Below are 21,973 nucleotides of genomic sequence, written 5' to 3'. Positions count from 1 at the left end.
CTCCTTGCTGCCCAGGACCCACTAGAGGCTGAAGCTGGGGAGGGCCTCTCTAGGGGCTGACTGGAGGCCATGGAGCCCCCAGGCTCTACACAGCCCCTAGGCTATGGCTTGGGGCGGAGGAGGTGGACAGGGGTCTCTGGTCTCCTCTCCCAGGGCCTCCAGGGCAACCAGCCCCCTTCTCCTTTTCAAGTAGTGAGGTCTACGTGTAAGTTTTTTTGCACAGAACACTCTGCAGCTCACGGCTTTGGGGGACAGTGGCATTGCGTCAACTCCCAGCCCCCTTGTCACCCGGGGTGGGAGGGAGAGCGTCAGTTCTGCCACCCGAGGGTCCTGACACTACAAGTCTCCAAGGCCCTGCCTTCCCAGTGGCCTTCCTGTCCCCAGTCATCAGAGAAGAGCCCAGGGTGTGAGTGATTCCTGAATCAGGCTACTTCCCACCCATCCCTGCCCCGTGGTGACCGGCATTCCCCCTTGCTTGTTTCAGCCATAGGGCAGGGAGGGGGATTTTATTTGCCACAGATGCATTCCTAACTGCTTCACTTTGATTACAGGTCCATGTGAGGAAGTCCACCTAGCCCGGAAGCCGGTCTGGGCTCCGTCCATGCCAGAGATGCTGCCACTGCTGTGGCCACCACCTTAATGGTCATCTTAATGCCATCGGTCACCAGCATCATCACCATCACCGTCATGGGCACTTGCGTCCGTGGCTGTCAACCCACCTCCTTGCCAGAGCACGCGCTCTCACACCCCCAACAGAGCAGGGCCTGACTGCAGGGTCTGGGACGAGTACCCAGCATGGACACTGAGCTCGTGTCCTGAGAGCAGCTCAGGGAGGAGCCAGAGCCTGGAGGCCTCCTCGCTGGAAGGAAAGCAGGGCCCAGGCATTCAGTTCAACCCTCGTCCCCTCCACTGACTTGCCCAAGGTCACCCAGGAGGAGCTGGGAACCAGATGCTCAGCCATCAGAAAACAGCCCTGACCGTGGGCAGGCGTCCTGACAGCCTGAAACCAGGCCTGGGCCCCCACCCTGACTCGCTCACTCTGTCCTCAAGCTTCAGCCCACGACCAACCCCTCCCGCCCATCTAAACACCTTCGAGGTCTGGCCTCCATCCTCCTGACATGCCTTGTAAGCAGGAAGTAGCCAGCAAGTCCTCCCAGGCAGATGCTCCATGGGAAGGAAGGGGAGGGCTTGGGAGGGACCTCCCTTAGGACCCAGCACCCTCCCCCGATTCCCCATCAGAAAGTGAAACCTCCCTGGGACAGGCACAGGGAGGCAGGGCACGAAGGTCACAGGGACACCTGTGATGTGTGGTGGCATGTAACTGGGCTGGCTGCCCTGACTACTGACCCCTGCCAGTGACTGAGCCCTGGTCCCACTCGAAGTCCTGACCCTGGTCACACACGAATATTGATCCTCTTCGCAGACTGAGACCTCACCTGTCACACAGTGAACCCCAGCCCTGGTCATCACTGAGCCCTGATGCTGGTCCCATCCCAAGCCCTGACCCACATAGCCCTGTGAGCTGGCAGCGCAGGGGCTCTCCTCACTGCAGGTGAGCAGGCTGAGGCTCAGGCCGCGGAGCCCCAGCAATGGCCTCCACAGCTGGCCAGCTGCGGAGCCTGGACTCGAGCCCAAGCCCTGGACTCTGAATCTGGCTCTGTAGTCCCCCACCCACCAAAGCTCCCGAGGGCCTGACCGGGGCCCTGCGGGGGCCACACAAGCGAGAGGGCAGCCTCTCCTGGGCAAGTGCCCTGCGGCCAGGGGCAGAGAGGGTCTGTGCCCAGCGCTGACAGAGGGCTAGGGCCGGCGGGGTTGGAGGGCCACGCTCCCCTGGAGGCCTCTGAGAAGACAGCTCAGGACAGCCCGATCCGGGGGCAGGGGGAGCTGCCTCCTTAGTGGGAGAGGACTCACTGCATCCCCTCAGCAACGCCAGGGGTCCTGGTGGGTGGGGACCAGACACCCCACCCCCAGGGCAGACCCCCCTCCCCCAGGGCAGTTCTCTGCAAAATGCAGGGGGCAGTCAGATCCACGGCTGCTCCTGTGAACATTCTGGGCCGCGCTTCTGGCTCCAACTTTAGAAAGACTGTGAACACATACACTGTTTATGACATCACTACGCCATGGGGTCCGGGGCTGTCCCTGCACCAAGCACGCTGAGATCCTGGAGCAGCAGGAAGGATCAAGGTCACTCTGAGCACAACCCTCACAGACCCTGGTCCCGTCCGGCTGGTCACGGCTGAGGGGCTTTGAGTTAGACTCAACCGTGAGCTCGCCCATCTCAGAGCAGGTCGGTCTCAAGGCCCTCGAGCGGGGGCTGTGAGGACTGTCCCGCTTGCACCTCTGTCCGGCCGCCCGGTGGCCGCTGGCCACCCATACTCTGGCGCCCCACCCCCAGGGCCCTCCCCACTCACCAACCCAGAGAACTGGCACCAACTTTCCGGAAAGCCACTGTCCTGGCCAAAAGAAACAGCGTCCCTCCTTGCGTTCCCAAGCTGCCCACTCCTCGGGGCAGTGGGCACTGGGGAGGGGAGCAGCCCCCGTGGGCAAGGACCCTGACATCCTCCCACCACCCTCGGCCGGGCTTTGTCCCTGCTGCCCAGGTGGACAGACCAACGTCAGGGAGGAGGCAGGCTGGGACATGTTTAGGGCACCCTCAAGAGGCAGGGGCCAACCCCGGCTCCCACCACCCACCGTACCCCATCAGTGGCAAGGAGGGGCTCGGTGCAGGGAAATGTGGGGGCCACCCTCCCCAAGTGCCTGGTTCAAATCCTGGCTCCACCTGCCATTAGCCGGGTGGCCTCAGGCCCCTGCCTTCTCAGGGTCTTTCCTTGCCTATAAGAGGGAGGGGCAGTACTGACCGTACATCCCACCCCACCTCAACCCCTTCACTGAGCAGAGATGGCCACCCTGCTCCTGGAGGAGAGGTCGGGGGTTGGGGAGCGGTTAGCAAGAATGAGAGGAAGCTGCAGCAGGAGGGGAGGGCGTCGGCCACCAGGAGGAGCGCCCTGTTTGTAAGAGGAGCTATGGAAGGCTGTGGATTCTATGTATTCTATGGAAGGCTCCCCCGGGAAGCCGGGAAAAGCAGGAAAGGGGGCCAAGTGCCTTGCGATGGAACCAGGCCAGCCTGCCTGCCCATTTTTTTTTAAATGAGTGGGCATTTGCATTTATTGACCTCCTACTATATACCCTCACATATACTGAGCATCAGAAAGAAAGAAACAAGTAAAATTCTGGCCTCATCTGGGGGAACTAAACATCCAGATAGAGACCGAGTTGATGTGGGAATCCAGACAAACGACCCAGGCCCCAAGTGTCCTCAGAATCCCGGGGCTGTGAGAAGCCAGTCAAGGCAGGCTTCATGGAAGGGGTGGCCTCAACGCTAGGGAGGATCTGGACCTAGAGAGACACTGAGAGAACTGTCGGGGCAAAGAGCTCGCCGCCCGCCCCCCCCCCCCACAAGACAGTGAGGGGAGGCCCCAGGTGGCCTCTCTGTCTCACGGCAGGGGGTGGAGCCTGGGAGGGCCTGGCCTGGAACTTCCAACCCCAGGCTCTTAGACGGGACATCTCTGCAGTTCGGAATCAGAATCCTAGGATCGATGATGTTTGGGGTCTGGGTCTCTGTCCCCCTCCCCAGCAGCCGTTGGTGCTCCTGCCTGCCCAGGACTAATATCCCGCAGCAGCTCCGGAACATGCTCGCCCAGGCTTTCTTCCGGCCCCTCACAGGGATGGGGACCTCACTGCCCTCCGTGGGCGAAGGTGGACGGGGCTGCTGCAGGGGCCCTCCCCTTGCAGCCCTGCTCCCACTCCAGGGCGGGCAAGCAGAGCGCCAGCGTCCAGGGCCACCCTCTGAGTCCTGCGGCGCAGGCAGAGACAGACACAGCATGCTGGTCCCACGAGGCAGCCCGGAGGCCGGGAAGAGCCGAAATAGAAAGCGGGTCCCAAGGCCCTGCGGGGGATGTGGCCGGCTCTTGACCCGAGTGGGCCGGTCCGGCACTGCTGCGGGAGCCAGCACTCAGCCCAGCCCGGGGCGGCCTTTGGTGGACAGGGCTGAGGACAGGGCCCTGGGCTTGGGAGAGGCCTGGAACCCGCACTCCCCGGCCTGGTCCCAGGATGTAGGGAACTCTCCAGCATGCCCAGTGGATGGTCCTGAAAGCTTCCTCAGAGGACACAGACCCGCTCAGCAGTGCAATTTCAGACCTGTCTGGCTGCCTGGGCTCAAGCCCCAGCTCCGCCCCTTCCCAGCTGCGTGACCTTGGCCATGGACTCCTCTCCATCAGACAAGGATGGTGACAAGGCCGCCTCCAGGAGAGGTTGGGGCACATGGAAGCTCTCCACCCGTTGCTGGCATGTCAGAAGTTCTAGATACATGGCAGCTGCTACAGTTGGGTGCCATCACCGTGGCTTGAGTGACTGACACCCTAGACCTGTCTTCAAGCCTCAGGTCATGATCCAGCAGTGGGTCAATGCGGTGACCACTGGCATGTGCTGTATCACAGTGTGTGGGACTTAATGGGGGATGAGCAGGGCCCCCCGACACATCCCCAAGCCACCATGGACTGGGGCTCACACCTGCACCCGCACCAGCCCCACCAGAGCCCCTCCCAGCTGGGGCCAAGTGTCCAGAGGGGACCATGGGGGAGGGAGTGGGGCTCCAGCCCCAGAGAGACCCCCTCCCACCCTCTCCCATGTCCCCAGTAGCCGCTGCATTGAATAGACCCAGAGAGCCTGCCTCTTCCTCCAGCCCAGGCGTCAGCGTCCCCTGGGGGTGGGAGCTCCCTGGTCCCCACCCTGCTTCCCTGGGGCCGCTGTGTGAACCTGGGGGAGGCCAGGGGAGGCCGCCTCTCCCTGGGGGGGTAGGGGGAGGAAATGAATGGATCTCCCAGCTGCAGGCCTGGAAGGGATACACGGGGGGCTCCCACGTACAGCGGCAGCCCAGCATAGTCCGCTTGTGCCCCTACACCCCCCAGCATGCCTCCAGGGTCCACTTTCATCCCATCCCTGCGCCTGTATCTCAGGACTGGCCCAAGAGCTAGGGCTGCTGCACGGGAGTCCAGGCCTGGTTCCGGGCAATGCCTGTTGCGATCCATTCGCTGTGTGGCTTTAAAGGGGTCTCTGTCACTCTCTGGGCCTTAGATTCTTCACCTGTAAAAGTCGAAAGCAGCCTGAGATGAGCTCCGCGGGGCTCTGGGTAACAGCAGGGACTGGAAGAGTAGCTCAGGGCGCCAAGGGGACCGGGGGCGGTGGTCCCCACGCCTCAGATCGCATTCCCACCCTCACCGTGCACCAGGCCCTGCTCTGTGCCCTGGTCGTGTCCCAGTTCCACTCGTCCAGCCCCAGCAGCCCTGCTCCGCTTAGGACATGGGGTGGAGGAAGCAGGGGCATCTCAGCCACCCCCTCCTCATGCCTGTCACCTCCTGAGAGCCCGCCCCGGGTTCTCCAGCTCCCCACCGGCAGCTGTGGGCCTGGGGCATCCCCACCACGTCCCACATGTGGTGGCAGGACTGTGTGCTTCCTGAGAGGAGAGGGGCCTGGCCTGGGGCCTTTCACAGGCCTTATTGTCCCCACCTACTGAGGGGACACCAAAGGTCAGAGCCCGAAGTGAGGGGTTCAACCAGGCTTGAAGCCAGGGCTGCCCAAGGGTCCCCAACCCAGACACACCCATGCACACACACAGCAGCCCCCAGCACCCTACATGGGCCTCCCCTGTGGGTGCTGGGCCCTCCCAGGGAGTCTGGAGCACAGGACGGGGTGTGTGGCCCTTGACCTCTTAGGAAGGGCCGCCCGCCCAGCCCCAGCCGCCCCCCGTCTTCTCGGGGTCACCCCTGCCCAGCTGGCCTGCCCCCATCTCCACAGATGCCCTGGCCCCACCCCTCAGGTCCTCTCGTGGGTCCTCCTGTGGCTCCTCCCGTGGGTCCTCCCGTGGCCCAGGCTGAGGGAGCAGGGATGCGGTCTGGCACGGCAGACCCCAGGGTGGAGACAGGACCGGCCTGGCTGTCTCCCCATGTCCCCTGCCTGACCCTCCGCCCCTGGGCTGCTCAACTGCTTCTGCGACTTTGTCCCTCAGAGCAGCGGGTCCCCGGGGGTTGTGAGCCCTAAGACACCCTTGTGGAAGCTTATGATCCAGCTGCAAGTGTGAGGGGGCTTCTCCGGGCTCGGGTGGGTTCTCTTCACCAGGCTGGACTTGGAGAGGGAGCCACACCTGAAACTGTTCCCGTCCCATCCACCAGAAGGCGTCTCGACCCCGATCCAGCGGACATGTGACCTCTGACCCCAGACACAGACAGCCTGGCCTGAGCCAGGAGGTGACAAGGGTGAGATTGTCCCTGTGCACTTGTTTCCACTGAGGGCCTCAAGGGGGTCACCCCAAGCTTCGAGGGCTCCGGTGCCCCCACCCCAGAACCCCAGGGTCCTACAGAGGAGAGATAAAGTGTGCGCCCCAGCCGTGCACAGCGTCCACTGTGCTCAGAGACCCTTCCCGAGGTTCCCTGGGGAAGCAGCCTTCCCGGGCCCTCAGCGCGGGCACCAGCCCTGGCCAGCCTGGCCGGTGACTCAGCGGCAGTTGGCCGTCTCCAGCTCATAAAATCTGACCCTCGGAAGGCTCAGCCCTCCCGCCCTCCCCCCACACCCTGGCTGGCTCCAGGGTGCCCCCCCACCTGCTCCCACACAGAAACAACACTGAGTCCACACTGCCCCAACCAGACCCAGGCTGCCCCTGCCTTGCCAGACAGAAGCCAGTGCCAGCCCCTGGGCAAGGGACTTGGATGGGCCAGGGGCTCTTTCCTCCCTCTGGGCCTCAGTTTCCCCTTCTGAGACAGATATGGCCATGTTCCAAGGAGACCATGGTGGTCTGCAGACTCAGCCCTGCTTTAGTGGGGAGGCTGTTTGAGGGTGGCAGGGAAACTGATCCAAGGACCACCCTCCCCCAGAATCTTCCATAGCTTGCTGCTGCCTTCGGAGTCAAGTGCCCCATTCTGGTCCTCAGAGGGGTAGCCGTGACCCAGTGTGGACATCCCCCGCTCACTCCCAGCTTCGTGGCTCACCCAGCCCTCCACTCACGGGGACCCTGGCAGGCAGGTCCCGCAGCCCGAGAGCCTCCCCTTCCTCTGCCTGCCTCCTGTCACCCCTACCTCTGTTGGGGCAGTGTTGCCCTCCTGACCACAGCAGGCTGGCCCACGCCCTCCCACTGGTGCCCTGCAGCGTATCCCCCACCAGATGCAAAGCGCAGGGACCAGGGCCAGTCCCAGGCCTATGAGCCCAGCGCCCTGCCCACGGACAGCTCGGGGGGTATTTAGCCAAGGGGTCTGGGTGGGTAGGGGCAGGAGACCAGAGGAGGCACTCAGCACATCCCAGACTTGGCCCCAAGCCTTTCCTGACCTTGACCCTGAAAGCCTGACCCCAGCCTGGCCCCCAGCCTCCTCCCTGCCCAGGGCATCTTTCCGGGGGGATGGCCGCTCCCAGAGCAGGCCACCCCGCCCTCCCGGCCCTCCGCACATGCAGGTCTTTCCCACGCCCCGATCCTGCGTCCCTGCAGCACCCGCAGAGGTCATGCTGAGGCACACATGGCCAGCCTCAGGCTGGTGCTGGCCCCACAGACACACCCAGGCATGCATGTGCCCCTGCGAAGCCACGTCTGCCCCAGGAACACACACGCGTGGACACACACAGAGACCCGGACAGTGAGTGTTGGAGCCCTTGGTCACGGTCACAGGTGCCACAGGGTCAGAACGGGCAGACAGCACTGGGGAGAGTGTGGAAGCAGAGCCCCATGGGTGCCAGCTGTGCTCTCCAGGACCCAGGCAGGCTCCCCAGACCGGACACTGGGGGGCAGAGAGCCAGGGCTGCCGCTGCCCTGCCTCCCCCTTCTGGGGTGGTGCAGCCGCCACGCTGCCCTCTGCCTCAGTTTCCTCCAGTCTGGCCTGGCGAGTGGACTCCCCTAGCCCGAGGCTCCCTCCCCCAGGGCCCAGGAACCAGGCTCCTCAGGGAGCTGGTGGGGGCGGGGAAGCAGCCCGCCCCGCCCCACCCCGCCCCCACTGCCGCCTTGCCCAAAAGGAGCCCAGAGCGGGGCCTGACGTCAGGCCCCAGGAAGGCGCGGTCGGTCTGGACAGCCCAGAGTAAGTGGCCCGCGGAGCTGCGGCGAGAGGCCAGCTGCTCTCCCAGCCGGAGACAGTGTGGTGAGTCCCCCTCGGGCAGGCAGGGCCTCTCATCCCTGAGATGAGGTGGTCGGTGCAGGGTCCGCACACCCCGGGCAGGCAGGCAAGTGGGGGGCAGGGGCAGAGAAAGACTGGGAGGGAGAGAGCTCAGAGCTGGCAAGGGGCTTTGAGGTCCTGCCCTGCAGGGAGCCATTGTACAGACGGGAAAACTGAGGGCGAAGGTGAAGGTGCTGCAGCTGACCAGGCTGGGTGAGGGTTGGGGAGGGGGAGTTCCCCAGAGCTTGAGGGGCGCCCCTGCTGCCCTAAGACCCACCGAGCTGCGGGGTTCAACACCCCTCCTCTGGACTTCCTTCCTTGCTTCAGCGCTCTCGTGGTCATCTACCAGGTGCCTTGATTTCCCCTTCTGGGTGGCCCCAGGGGCAGAGCCAAGGAAGGGGTCAGGGGACCCCAGAGGCACTGGATGAGCTCTGGGACCTTGGCCGCCATGGTCTCCCCGCTGGGGCAGGGCTGGGGTTGAGGGATCTGTGGGGACAGTCTCCACACAGGGCATGCCCCCCGCCACCCCACAGCACAGGTCCTTGGCCCCAGCCTGGCCCTGCCCTCCCCTTGGAGGGCTGGAGAAACTGAGGCCGGGGGCGTGCCCAGCCCCCAGCGCGGACCTTGCAGCTGGCACTGCCCCTGCCTGCCTTGCCGCGGTGCCTGCCCTGAGAAGGCAGCAGGAGCAGGGTCCCGAAGGGGGAGGGCTGGTTGGGAACTGGCCCGTGGCCAGGGCGCTGGGCAGGGCAGACGAGGAGCAGCTGTGCGTCCCGGGGCGGCACTGGGAACGGAAGGGACTGGGCTGGTGGCAGCGCGCACAGTCCTCGGACGGGTGGCTAGGGCTGCCCGGGGGCCCCCATATTCTTCTGCCAGCATATACTCACTCTCAGCCAGAGGGTCGCCAGGACACCCCGTCCCCTCATGGCTGCATTGCCATGGACAAGTGGCTGCCCCTTTCTGAGCCTCGGGAACAGCAGAGGCTTCTGTTTCCAAGGCCTGGTGTGTGGAGGAGGGAACCCGACGTTTCCTGAGTACCTGCTGGGAGCCTGTCCTCGGGTGACCTGATGCGATGAGGTGTACATGCCCATTTTACAGATGAGGAAACTAAGGCTTGAAGAGCCCAGCGTGGCTCTCAAATCATCGGTTGGTTCCTTTAGCCACAGCCCAGGCCCTGACCCTCATGGAGCCGCCGGTCCAGTAGGGGAAAAGAAGAAACAAATAAATTTGAAGCTGTCAGGTGACAAGAGGGCTGCAAGGGAAAGAAAGAAGGTGGAAGGTGAAGGTGTGCGGGTGGCTGGGTGGCCCAGGAGGGCCTTCCAGAGGAGGCGGCACTGGGGCTTGAAGCACACTGGGGGATGCCGAGCCTGCTTTGCCTGCCAGCTCTCAGCACCCCAGCCCACCCCTCAGCCCCCTTCAGCCCCCCTCTGTGGTGCTCTGAGCACAGAAGCCTGCTCCCACCTCAGGGCCTTTGCACCTGCTGTTCTCATCTCACCACCCGGAATGCTGTCCCCCCGGGTCCTCCTGAGGCCCCTCCCACTCCTGATCAGCTAAAGTGGTCCCCTCAGCCATGGTCTAGCCGCCTCCCCCCACCCCGCCCCTAGCTATGAGCTCCACAAGCTGCAATCAGATCTGCCTGAGGCCCTCTGGGCCCCCAGCACCAGGTTCAAGGCCAGGTCTGATGCCTCTGAAACGTGTTTCTCGCAGTTCCCCTGACCTTGCCACTGAGCTGTGTGGCCTGGGACAAGCTGCCAGAGCCCTGGACCTCCGAGCCCCCTGCACGGTGGGCCCTGGGAAACCTCCCATGGCATGCGGCAGGCACAGGGCGGAGCTCAAAGCCCAGCTCCTCCACACCCAGCTGGGTGACCCCAGACAGGCCACCTAAACTCTCTGTGCCTCAGTTTCCTAACAGGCAAAATGAGGCCAGCAACACCAACGTAGGGGCATCTTGGCAGGAATCGTGAGACCCTGGAAAGAGTCATCTCAGAGACAACCCATGAACTGTGGGGCTACGGCCCTGCCCCAGTAGAGGGGTGTCGGGAGCCCAAGATGGGGACTGTGGGTGCCAGGAGCCTTCAGCAGGTGACGCCGGCAGAGGTGGCATGTCAGGTCAAGGGATTAGGCAGAGGCCAGGAGGGTGCAGCCACGGGTCCTGTCCCACCACCCCAGGGAGGCTGGGCTGGGGGAGGCAGGCAGGTGCTACACCTCTTTCAGCATGAGGATGAAGTGAGGAGTGAACCCGGGTGGCAGGGAGGGCTGTCTGACACCCAGCAGGACCCCCAAGTGTGGCGATGCCTGGGGCCGCCTGGCCCAGAGAAACTTGTTTCCATTAGAGCCAAGACCTCAGCCAAGGGCTCTCAGATGGTGGTGTGTGAGGCTGACTCAGGCGAGCTGGAGCTGGGTGCCCAGCGCCCAGCCCACACCCGCGGTGACCCTGACCCTGATCTGGGCGGAGGAAGCCCTGACCAGAATGGGGACCTTGATTCCAGCTGGTGCCCCCTGGGACCTTCTAGATGACCCAGAGCTAGTCTGGCCCCCTTGGGGCCTCGGTAAGGGCCCAGCCGTCCCTGAATGGAAGAAGCAGAGGCTCAGACTAGCCAAAAACATCAGGCCATGTTCTCAAGCAGATGCCATGAAACCAAGAATAATCAGCAAAATAAACAGGCAGGTGGTTCCCCCAGTAAGGGCTATTTTGGCCTTGGGAGGTTGTGAGGGTCACCTCATCGGGGGCACAGGCATGTCCAGGTACTCCCTTTACCCAGAATCCAATTGTGCATGGACCCCAGGTCCAGAGATGCCCACCCCACTCTCATCCCACTCCTGCCTGGGCCGGGAGCCAGTGGACCTGGCTTTGATTTCTCGCTCCATCAGTTTCACACTGTGTGTCCTAGGGCGTGACACTCACCTCTCTGGGCCCCCACGTCCTTGTCTATAAAACCCAGGACTGCCACATGATGCAGAGTGTCTGACGGCGGCTGGCACATAGCTGACGTTCTGGGCACCTTGATGGGGAAGGCTGGGCCTGTCCTCCACACTGCCCCTCCTGGCTCCTGGTGTGGGAGCTGAAGGAAGGACACAGGATCTTGGGTCACAGGCCCAGGAAGCTGCCTATTGCCCAGGGCCGAGCCCAGGGCCCCTGGCTGCCCTGGTCCCATATGCAGCAGGATGGGAGGCAGCCAGGCTGTGGGCTTGGCATCTGCTAGGCAGCTGGGTGGCTAGAGACAGCAGCATGGATTCAAGAGAAACCGAGAAGAGGTCAGGATGGACCCCCACCTGGGACACTGGCGAGAGCAGGTCAGAGTGGCTCGGGGCCCCCTCATGGTTTCTGGGCAGTTACTGGCACCCTGAGCCTCTGGGTCTTGGCCTGTGTTTCTGAACACACAGCAAAGAAGCCAAAGCTGTGAGAGGTGGCAGTGGGCATGATCCCCCATCAGTGCCCTGGGTGTGGGCACTTGGGGTGACAGTCAGGCTGGATAGAAAGGGAGCCCCAGGAGGGGACAGGGTCAGGTAACTTAGGAAAAGATGCTTATTCCCTGGGAGCTTCACAAAGGCTCTGAGAAGCTGTACCCTGAGCACCTGGGGTGCCCGGCCTTTCCCCAAAATGGGCAGGCAGGCCCAGGTGGACCGCCATTTGGGTGAGAGACCAGGGGTCTCCAGCACGGCTGCTGTTGTCATCACGCATCTTCCATGCAGGGGCACCTGCAGGTGTGTGTCCACCCAACACCCCCAGCTCTCCTGATGACATCATTTGTTGGCTTGCTCGCTTGTCCATTTAAAATACCAATCTCAGAATCACAGGTGAAGAAGCTGAGGCTCTGAGACTTGAACCAAACACCATTGATGAGTGCCAAGGGCCGGGGGGGAGGGAGAATGACGGGGACCCATGGACCCGACGGTCAGGGGGGCTGGGTGGGCTTCCTGGAAGAGGTGTTAACCCTTCTCAGCTGGGAAGACTGATGGGTAGTGAAGGTGGAGCTGAGGGCAGAAGGCAATTCAGGCACTGGGACTCTGAGTGGGCTGCAAAGGGGCTCGGCCAGGCAGGGAGGGCCCCGGCCTGGGTGAGAAAGGAGCCTCGCCCTGCTGGCCCTGCGGACTCCCGTGGAGGTTCACTCAGCCAGAGAGAAAGATGGGTGCTGCTTTGTGCCCGGCCGTCCTGGGCGCTGGAGGGACGGGCCCACCTGAACTGCTCACAGTCAGGACAGCAGGGCAGTCCGGGGCTGGAGGGAGCCGGGGGAAGAACACCCGGGAGGGAGAGCTGGCGGAGGAGGAGAGAGAAGGCTTCCTGAGGAGCTGGGGCCCAGAGGAGGCCCTGGCGGTGTCAGGGAAACTGCAGGGGCGGGAGATGAGGCGGCATGGGAAAGGCACGGAGGTTGGGGGGTGCCTGCGGTGTCCTCCTTTGGTTGAGCTGCAAGGGGGACGGGGGTGCCCCTAGCTTTGCTCAGAACCTCAGGCTCTTCCCAGGGAGGACCCCTGCCCCCGCAGCCGCACCACTGAAGGCTGGTTGTGGCCAGATGCCGGGGTAGGTGCGTATCAGGGAGAAGACGACCTTCACCCCCCGTGCCTGCCCAGAGGGTCTAGGGCTGCAGACCTGCACCCTTAGAGCAGGAGGGGGAGCAGAGCACCCCGCCTGCCCCCTGCTCCACCTCTCCACAGCTGCACCAGGTGCTCGGTCTCAGCGAAGGCCCACAGCAGCCCCGAGGGGCAGCGCAATGCAGCCGCTTCAGTCCCCATGCCACAAGAGAAGAGACTGAGGCTCAGAGAGCACCCCTGCAGGGCCAGAACCCTCACCCAAGGCCCTGCGGGGCCCAGAGGGAGGCCCGCAAGCTCACCTCTGGCCAGAAGCCTGCCTCCCGCTGAGCCGTATCTGGGCGCCCAGGCTCTTCGCAGGGCTCAGCCTCCATTTCCTCTGCGTGAGTGGAGGAGGCCAGGAGCCAGGGCGTGAGGAGGTACCACCACCAGCGCCTACTCTGCCCGGGAACAGATGCCATGCACCCACTTGGAAGTTGCAGAAAGAAGGTGCTGTGGCTATATCACTGCGGGCAGGGAGGAGGCGGCTCAGAGAGGTTAATCAACACCGGGGCGACCGGTGGTGAGTGGGGACCGGCCCTCAGCCCGCACCTCCTCCACTGGTTACTCTTGTTGTTCAGTCGCTCAGTCGTGCCCGACTCTTTGTGACCTCGTGAACTGTGGCACGCCAGGCTTCCCTTTCCTTCACTATCTCCTGGAGTTTGCTCAAACTCATGTCCATGGAGTCAGTGATGCCATCCAACCATCTCATCCTCTGTCGTCCCCTTCTCCCCCTGCCCTCCTGCTGGGTACCATTACTGTTCATATATTCCCTGCAGTGCCCACCCACCCACCCTCCCCCAGCTGTCTGTCACCAACTGTGACATCGCATGCCAGGCGTGGACAGAGGGGTGAGGGGCCGTAGTGGAGAGAGAGTGAGACGGTCCGAGCCTGGAGGGCTGGCAGGCATGTGGGGTGGGGGTGGGGCGGGGCTGATGCTGAGCCTGTTGAGGGTACGGGGGGCGCTTGGCTCAGGGCTAAGGGGGCCCGCCAGAAGGACTCGCACTTGACCAAAGTGGATTCAGGGGGTGGGGGACCCATCCCGTGGTGCCTCAAGGAGGACAGGGAGCTCGGGGAGTGGAGACCAGGGCCCAGAGATGGAGTGTCCTCCCTGAGACCATGTGGGGTGGGGGCTGCTTAGCCCAGACACTCCCAGCCTGGCCCCTTCCCAGCCCCAGACCGGGGAGGGCCCCAGGCCGTGGGTTCATGGGGCCGCAGCAGGGCCACCCGGAGAAGGCAATGGCACCCCACTCCAGTACTCTTGCCTGGAAAATCCCATGGACGGAGGAGCCTGGTAGGCTGCAGTCCATGGGGTCGCTAAGAGTTGGACACAACTGAGCCACTTCACTTTCACTTTTCCCTTTCATGCACTGGAGAAGGAAATGGCAACCCACTCCAGTGTTCTTGCCTGGAGAATCCCAGAGACGGTGGAGCCTGGTGGGCTGCCGTCTATGGGGTCGCACAGAGTCGGACACGACTGAAGCGACTTAGCAGCAGCAGCAGCAGCAGGGCCACCGCCACTGGGTCCAGGGTCTCACCATTCGAGTTCTTCATCTTGCAAAACAAAAGCGATGCTCAGTAGGTACCCCAGAGAGTGTTCACTGTGTGTTCTGCCTGTGAGAGGTGGGTGAGTGGGCTGGCGCGGTGGGGGTCTGATACACACAGAGACAGCCAGACTCGGCAGCGGGCAAAGGGGAGGAGCTGAGGGTGTAGGAAGCCAGGGCCGAGGGCCCATGGGACGGATACGCAGGTTCCTGGTGTTCCGGGACGGAGCTCAGTGTGTGAGCAGGGTCTGTGCCCGGGGTGGGGCCCAAATGCTGCTCAGACTCTCGCACCTACGCATCAGCATGTGCTTGACGGACGCCCTCTGTCCTCACCTGCCCGCCTCCACAGCTTCGGGCCCGCCACCCTGGCCCGCAGCCTTTAGTGAGTTGCTGGCCCGCGTGCAAGGCCATCCCTGGGGACTGTTCTGGGAGGGCAGGCTCCCCGGGGCCGGCGTCATCCTGCGACTGTCTCCCAGAGGAAACGTCCTGTGATGTTTATCTGTCTCAGACTGTGACACGGGCTCAGACCCCGTACAAACAGTTCGGATAACTGAAAGCACATGGAAGGGAAGTCAAAAACCGGTCTGTCGCGTGTCCGGGCCAGCTCCTCACTCCCCGGGTCTTGGCAGGGCTTCAGGTTTCTCACAGGAGAGGAGGGACACGTTGGAGGCACCGCTCTTCTTCCTGGGGTCCTGGAGCCCCCATGGCCTGGGGATGAGGCCCATGGCCCCATGGCCCAGCCTCGTGACCTCCCCTCGATGCCCATTCATGCCTACAGAGTCTCTCCCTGCCCCGGATGTCCTTCTCAGTCCCGTCTCCCTGAGCTGCCTGCCAATGGGCCAACACATCCAAGGGCCCTGTGTGTCAGGGGCTGGACACCCCAGGCAGAGGACAGCCCTCCCAGAGCACCCCGTGAGTGGAGGCCTGGGCCCACTCGTGCTGGAGGGGCCCCAAGGGGCCAGCCACAGTCCTGGGCAGCATTGGACTCTTCCCAGCCGCCTCCGAGGGTCAGCAGATGCCCAGGGCCAGGGTCCCAGAGGCGGAGGTTCAGCTGGTGCCACATTCTCTGAGTGGAGGATAAAGGTGGCCTGCCCTGCCAGAGCCTCCCTCCAGGCTGGGTTGGGACCTGAACCTTGGCTAGCAAGCGCTTCCCTGCCCTGCCCACCTGCTCCAGGCTGGACTTTTGGTCCCCAATCCCCCAGCAGGCCAGACTTCTGCTGTATGCAAGCTGCCAGAAGGAGCCTGCTGCCCGAGGAGGGGCAGTAGCTGGACAGGGGAGTGGGCAGCTGGTGTGGGCTATTCATGCAGATGCCTCACTTCCCCTGGTCACCAGGATTGGGGGCGTCTTCCCTCCCCCTACAGTTGGGGAGGCACACTCTACTAGAGACCTCCCCCGTGCCCCCCTCTCCTCCCTGTTTCTCCCCAAAGCCTTCTTCTTTCTCCTGAAAAAGCCAGAAATGTCCTTATTTGGAGGATCAGCCCGGTCCAGGGTGGGTGTCAGAGCCTGTTAACCCTTCATTTATAAACAAAGGGATAAATCTCAGCAAGTTAAACAGCTCAGCAGGAACATAAACAGAGTGGGCGGCTGCAGCCCCCCACCCACCCCCAAACCGAGTCTAGGCCAGCAGGCCGGGAGCGGGGCGTTTATTTAACTCACGCCCTGCTGCTGCTGCTGGGACCTGGCTCCAGGCTCCAGCCGCAGTGAGCCACCCTACGTGAGCCTCCGAGACAGCAAAGGTGGCCGTCTCTCCAGGCTGGGAAGAAACTGGGGCAGCCAGGGGCTGACTCTCAGCACCCCCAATCCCAGGCCCTTGGGCAAAGACCCATATGAGGACCCTCACCCAGGGCACTGACCCGGTGCCAGCCGTGGAGGAGGTGAGAACGGTTGGGTGGCCTGGAGGACAGGGGACGGGATGCACAGGCTTGGGGACTTGGGGCTGGGCCAGCTGTGGGCATAGCTCTCGTGGAGCAGAACTTTGCTTTATTTGGTACCCACTAGTGTGATGCTCTGCTTCCCTGGTGGCTGAGATAGTAAAGAATCTGCCTGCAATGTGGGAGACCTGGGTTCGATCCTGGGCTGGGAAGATTCGCTGGAGAAGAGAACGGCAACCCACTCCAGTATTTTTGCCTGGAGAATCCCATGGACAGAGGAGCCTGGCGGGCTACAGTCCATGGGATCCCAAAGAGTCGGACACGACTGAGCGACTTTCACTGACTCACTCAGTGATGCACTGAGCACTGCTGTGCTGTTAATTCTCCCAGCAGCTCTGCAGTCCCAATGATATAGACTGGGGACTCATCATGAGGCACAGAGAGGTTAAGCGACTTAGCTAAAGTTGCCCAGCGAGTGAGGGAGGAACTGGACTGGAGGCAAGGCTTACACAGCACACACTTGGCCATCATCTTACCTGTTGCCACACTGCTCGCCTTTGTCTTGTCTCAATCCTGGTGAGTCTTGCAAGGTTTTTCACCTCTTGCGACAGTGAGGAGCAGGTTCAGAGTATTAGCATTCGGCTAAAGCTCCATGCTGGCAAGTGCCAGGGCTGGGCCAGGCAAAGGTACAACGACAGCAGTGTCGGGGTGCTAGGTGGGCAGACGAGTCAGGTGGGGTCCAGCCTACGGGCAGGGCTCCAATAACCCCAGGGTAACCTGGTCTCCTTCCTTCCAGGCCAGGGGAGCGCTGGCCACCATCATGCCCTCCATGTCTCCCGCGGGGCCCTCGGCCAGGGCGGCCCCCAATGACACGGCAGCGGCGGCGGCGGCGGCGGCGTGGACCAACGTCAGCCTGCTGGAGATGCCCCTGTTCCACCGGTTTGCCCAGCTGGACGAGCAGCTGCACGCCACCTTCCCGGGCCTGTGGCTGGCGCTGATGGCAGTGCACGGCGTCATCTTCCTGGCAGGGCTGGTGCTCAATGGGCTGGCGCTCTATGTCTTCGGCTGCCGCACCCGGGCCAAGACGCCGTCGGTCGTCTACACCATCAACCTGGTGGTGACCGACCTGCTGGTGGGCCTGTCCCTGCCCACGCGCTTCGCTGTTTTCTATGGCGCCCGTGGCTGCCTGCGCTGTGCCCTCCCCCACGTCTTCGGCTACTTCCTCAACATGCACTGCTCCATCCTCTTCCTCACCTGCATCTGCGTGGATCGCTACCTGGCCATTGTGCGGCCCGACGGCTCCCGCCGCTGGCGCCAGCCTGCCTGTGCCAGGGCCGTGTGTGCCTTTGTGTGGCTGGCCGCTGGCACCGTGACCCTGTCCGTGCTGGGCGTGACGACCACCGGCGGCCCCTGCTGCCGCATCTTCGCGCTGACCGTCCTGGAGTTCCTGCTGCCACTGCTGGTCATCAGCGTGTTCACCGGCCGCATTGTGTGCGCGCTGTCGCGGCCAGGCCTGCTGCGCCAGGGCCGCCAGCGCCGCGTGCGGGCCATGCAGCTGCTGCTCACCGTGCTGGTCATCTTCCTTGTCTGCTTCACGCCCTTCCACGCCCGCCAGGTGGCTGTGGCTCTGTGGCCCAATGTGCCACGCCACGCCAGCCTCGTGGTCTATCACGTGGCTGTGACCCTCAGCAGCCTCAACAGCTGCATGGACCCCATCGTTTACTGCTTCGTCACCAGCAGCTTTCAGACCACCGTCCGCAGCCTCTTCAGCCGGCATGGAGCAGAGTGCGAGCCCAACGGCTGCGATGTCAGCATGCACAAGAGCTCCAAGGGCTCGGCCTACCATCACATCCTCGGAGCCAGAGCTCGAGCCCTCACGCAGGCCCTGGCTAACGGGCCTGAGGCTTAGTCAGCAGGACTCTGCAAGGGAGCCAAAGGTCAGGACCAGGCTGGGCAGGCCAGGTTGGGACAGCGCAGATATCCGCTCTACTCAAGTGGCAGATTGGGTTCACCTTGATCAATTGGTAATGGCTGCCCAGTGCCCTGCGTGGAGATAGGGTCAAAGGCCACTGTGCTGTGAGTGACTGGCAATGTCTGCCATGGGCTCCAGAGAGGACGTGGTGGACTGAATACTAGTTATTTGCCATCCCTAGGGTATATGTTGTGTCCACTGAAGACCTGGAGAGGTAGCCAGGAGCTGCTTACCACTTGGATCATTCTACCACCCAGAAAGTGTTCCTGCAAAACAGGGACAGAGACTTTTAAGGTACTAGGAATTTCAAAGAGGGTTTAAAAGGTGACCTGAAGAGGTCCCCTCCCCACCTCTTCCCCCTTCTCTCCCTGCCCCACAGAGACAGAAGAGCTAGAACAGAAAGGAAAGGGGACACAAGTGTTACATGAGCAGACGAGAGGGGTTCACATCTGCAAGGCCCACACTTGAGGCACCCTTGAGTCACCCAGAAAGACAGGCTGACCCCGTGGGGCGCTCCGCTGTGAGCACTGTGCTATCTGGGCTGACACTTGCACCCTACAAAGGAGACGCTATTTTCTACCCCCCGCCGGGGGAGGAGCTGAGTGGCACATGCAGGTGCCCTGGCTGGGTGATGGGCAAGTCAGAATCAAAAACCAGCCCCACCTCTTCCAATGCCCCCATGCCTGCCTCATGGACACAGCTCCCATCTTCCCAAAGCCCCCCCACTCCAGGAACCGTCTCAGAAGACCCTGCCTGCTGGCCCAGGAGGGCAGTAGACTCCGGGCCCCATCTTGTGGATGCGGAACCAAGGGCGAAGACAGACTTGAACCCAGGCCTGCTGGCCAAAGGCCACGTCTGCCCATGCACAGAGCCCTTGTTCTCCCTCTCATCTGGCTCACTGTGCCTCCCTGCCTTTCCTGCACGCATGCGTGCTAAGTCGCCTCAGTCATGTCCGACTATTTGCAACTCCATGGACTGGAGCCTGCCAGGCTCTTCTGTCCAAGAGTCCAGGCAAGAATACTGGCGTGGCCATGCCCTCCTCCAGGGGATCTTCCTGACCCAGGGATCGAACCAGCGTCTCTTAAGACTCCTGCATAGCCCAGAGGGCTCTTTGCCACTAATGCCACCTGGGAAGCCCCTACCCTTCCTGAGAAGGGAGCATTGCTCTGACTTGGGCCACTGGTCGCCTCCTCTGAGCTGGACTCCAGGACTGCCTCCACGTGCCTTCTGTTGAATATTCAAGCTCCCGTGAGCCCTTTCTAGACTGCTGTTTCAGGGGAGGATGCCTGTTTTGAGAGAGGAGCTCTGGGCTTCCCAGGTACCTCTAGCCACCAGGCTTCACCCTCACAAATGGCCACCGCTGAAACAGGTGAGACGGAATTTGGCCCCAGATTTACCCCTTGTCTGCAAAGTCCTACGGGATCGGTGGCTCCAGTCAGAGTCCCCTGTCCCCCAAGATCAGGGCCCTGGTGTGAGGCCTGGCTGGGAGGCAGGAGGACCATTTATATCCCTACATATCAGATGGGAAAACTGAAGCTCGGGGAGGGAAAGGACCTTTCCAGGGTCACAGAGTGAGTACTCAGGCCAGACTGCACAGCCAGTATGATCAGCTGGAGCCCCGCAGGGTCAGTGCCTGTGGGCCCAGGACCTTGTGGGAAGGCCAGGGTGGGGGTGCTGGAGCCTGGGGGAGCCCAAGGCTTGCTCAGTGGGGTGGTAGGGGTGCTGGGTGCAGATGCTCGAGAAGCAAAGGGCATGGTTGTCAGCATTAGCACCAACATCCTTGGCCCTTCCTGGGTTCCAGGAACAGTGTGGAGCCTCCCCCCACCTCCCAGCTCAGAGCGGGCCCGTGACTCCCCAGGGACCCAGGGCTGCACAGGGCACAGAAAGGGCCTGGCTCTTGGAAAAGGAGGACACAAGAGTGGGCTGTCTGTTCCATGAAGCCCGTGGTGACAACGATGCTGACCCTGGGGAGTGGCACTAATGGTGGGTTCAGGCAGGGAAGCTCCGACAGTTTTGTCTCTCCCAGGCCTGCGAGCCTGCGTCTGGGCAGCCACACAGCAGAGGAGGGAAGGTCAGTGCGTGGTGTTTGCCCCAGCCCAGCACCACCTGTGTGTGGCTTTTCCTCCAGGGTCAGCAGTCTTGATTCCATGCCAGGTTCTCACTTTAATTCATACTAGAGAGTGAATGGCTGACACTAGCTCACTTTTGTGCTTGGGGGTGGACAATCCCTGCCTCTAGGAGGAGGGAGGCTCTCGGCAAACACTGATTGGGCACCTGCTGGGTCCCAGGTATGTCCCGCCCCGCCCCACCTCACACCCACTGTCTCGCTAATCCCTACCACGTGTGGAGGTAAGACCCCAGGGCAGAACTGGGATCTAGAGCAGGGGTGGCCAAGCCCCCTCCCCTTGTCCCACATGTGAAATCCCACCGTCCAGCCTTGGGGACTGGAAGACCATGGGGATGCAGGAGGCCAGGGCCCCGGGTGAGCCTTCCACTGCCCTGAGAGTAGTCTGATGGCCTCGTGCAGAGCCCTCGCTCACTGGCCTCAGTTTCCCCCACTCTGCACTTCTCCCCCTCCCCTCCTTGGCCTTGCAGCTGGTGGGCAGGGGCTAGGGGCGAGAGGTTCAGTGCACATGACTTTGTCCGAGCCCCCCCCACTTCCTCAGACACTTGCTCCCTCCTCCTGACGGCTGGCTCCCTCCCACTTCGGCGTCCTCCAAGGGGACACAGGCCCTGGGTGCCTCCAGAGGACAGACTTGTTCCCACGGGGGCCAGGGTGTGAAGCCTCTGCACTGTCCTCTACATGGCCTCCCTTTCCAGATTTCTGAGAAGCCCAAGTGACGTGAGGTGGCCTATGTATTTATATCTGATGTAAACAGTCTCCTCGATGAGGCTTCCTCATCCTGAATTAAAACTGTTTATTCAAATCCGTGCCCTTGACTCAGAGCCCTGGCTGGCAGTCAGGGGTCGCCGTGAGGCACTGAGCCAGGTGGGGGCCCCCGCATCCCCCCAGCATTGCTCACTCTCCTGTGGCTGGGTGGTGGTGGTGATGGGGTCATGGCTTTGCCATCACTGCTGGGGGCAGGTGCCAGGGCTTCTCTGAAGGGTGAGGGTCGGAGGGGACACAGGTGGTAAGGTGTGGGCAGTGGGTGGGGGCAGTAGCTCTGTGCCACCGTGGCACACACAGACCAGCAGGGTGAGCGTTCTCACTGCACCGTGGTCCCTGCTCTGCCTGCCCAGGGAGAGAACACGGACCCAGGCAGGGTAGCCAGACTGTCCACAGCATCTGACCAGATCACTGAAGGTACGATCGGGTGGGCAAGGGAGGGGAGGGGTCGGCGGGTAGACCACGAGGGAGGGACTGTGGTGCCGCTCCCAGAGCGGGTTTACGAAGCAAGCGCCTCCGAACCTCCCCCGAAGCCTAGGTGTTCACCCCCATCTCCCAGAGAGGGAAACTGAGGCTCCAGGAATCCAGAAGGGGACTCGAATGTGAGCTCCAGGCTCATGTGCAGCCCAGGAAGCAAGGGTGAGGAGGGCACTGCCTGGGTGGGGGTCATCACTCTCGCTGTCTGGCACCCTCGGAGGCCGGAGGCGTCTAGAGGTAAATATTAGGGCCTGTTTAGATTAAGCTCCATTAATAGCAGGAAATGTCCCTGGGCGCCAGCCCCGGCTTCCTGGAGGCCTCTGATGCTTGAGCAGAGGCGGGGGCCTGCAGAAATGGGTATCCCACCGATGTCCTGGCTTACACCCTGTTCTCGCCACCCCCCACCCCCACCCCTCCTCAGTCCCTCAGGAGGCTCAGTGTCCACCCGCCCCCGCTGCCCTCCCCTCCTCAA

At 62.7% G+C, this 21,973-nt stretch overlaps 1 protein-coding gene across 3 annotated transcripts; it reads left to right on the top strand.

Moving 5' to 3' along the window:
* Positions 1-8,073: 8,073 nt before the first annotated feature.
* On the top strand, positions 8,074-21,064 carry GPR20 (G protein-coupled receptor 20). 3 transcript variants are annotated; one of them, XM_081504197.1, is made up of 3 exons: positions 8,109-8,171; positions 14,129-14,327; positions 16,962-21,064. In XM_081504197.1, the coding sequence occupies exon 3, from the start codon at positions 16,986-16,988 to the stop codon at positions 18,072-18,074; it is 1,089 nt and encodes a 362-aa protein (XP_081360323.1). In that variant the 5' UTR covers positions 8,109-8,171; positions 14,129-14,327; positions 16,962-16,985; the 3' UTR covers positions 18,075-21,064. The 3 variants fall into 3 exon arrangements, 2 of the variants coding, with proteins under 2 accessions (XP_081360322.1, XP_081360323.1); XR_014057709.1 differs by lacking the exon at positions 8,109-8,171 and having other exon boundaries at positions 14,149-14,327; positions 16,962-19,506; positions 20,804-21,064; XM_081504196.1 differs by lacking the exon at positions 14,129-14,327 and having other exon boundaries at positions 8,074-8,171.
* The last annotated feature ends 909 nt before the right edge of the window (positions 21,065-21,973 follow it).

The sequence above is a fragment of the Giraffa tippelskirchi genome, chromosome 6 (assembly GCF_054371585.1).
Source record: "Giraffa tippelskirchi isolate mGirTip1 chromosome 6, T2T-mGirTip1v1.2.pri, whole genome shotgun sequence".
Classification (NCBI taxonomy): domain Eukaryota; kingdom Metazoa; phylum Chordata; class Mammalia; order Artiodactyla; family Giraffidae; genus Giraffa; species Giraffa tippelskirchi.
The sequence above is the reverse complement of the archived record's forward strand: the minus strand, read 5'-3'. Positions and strand labels throughout refer to the sequence as shown.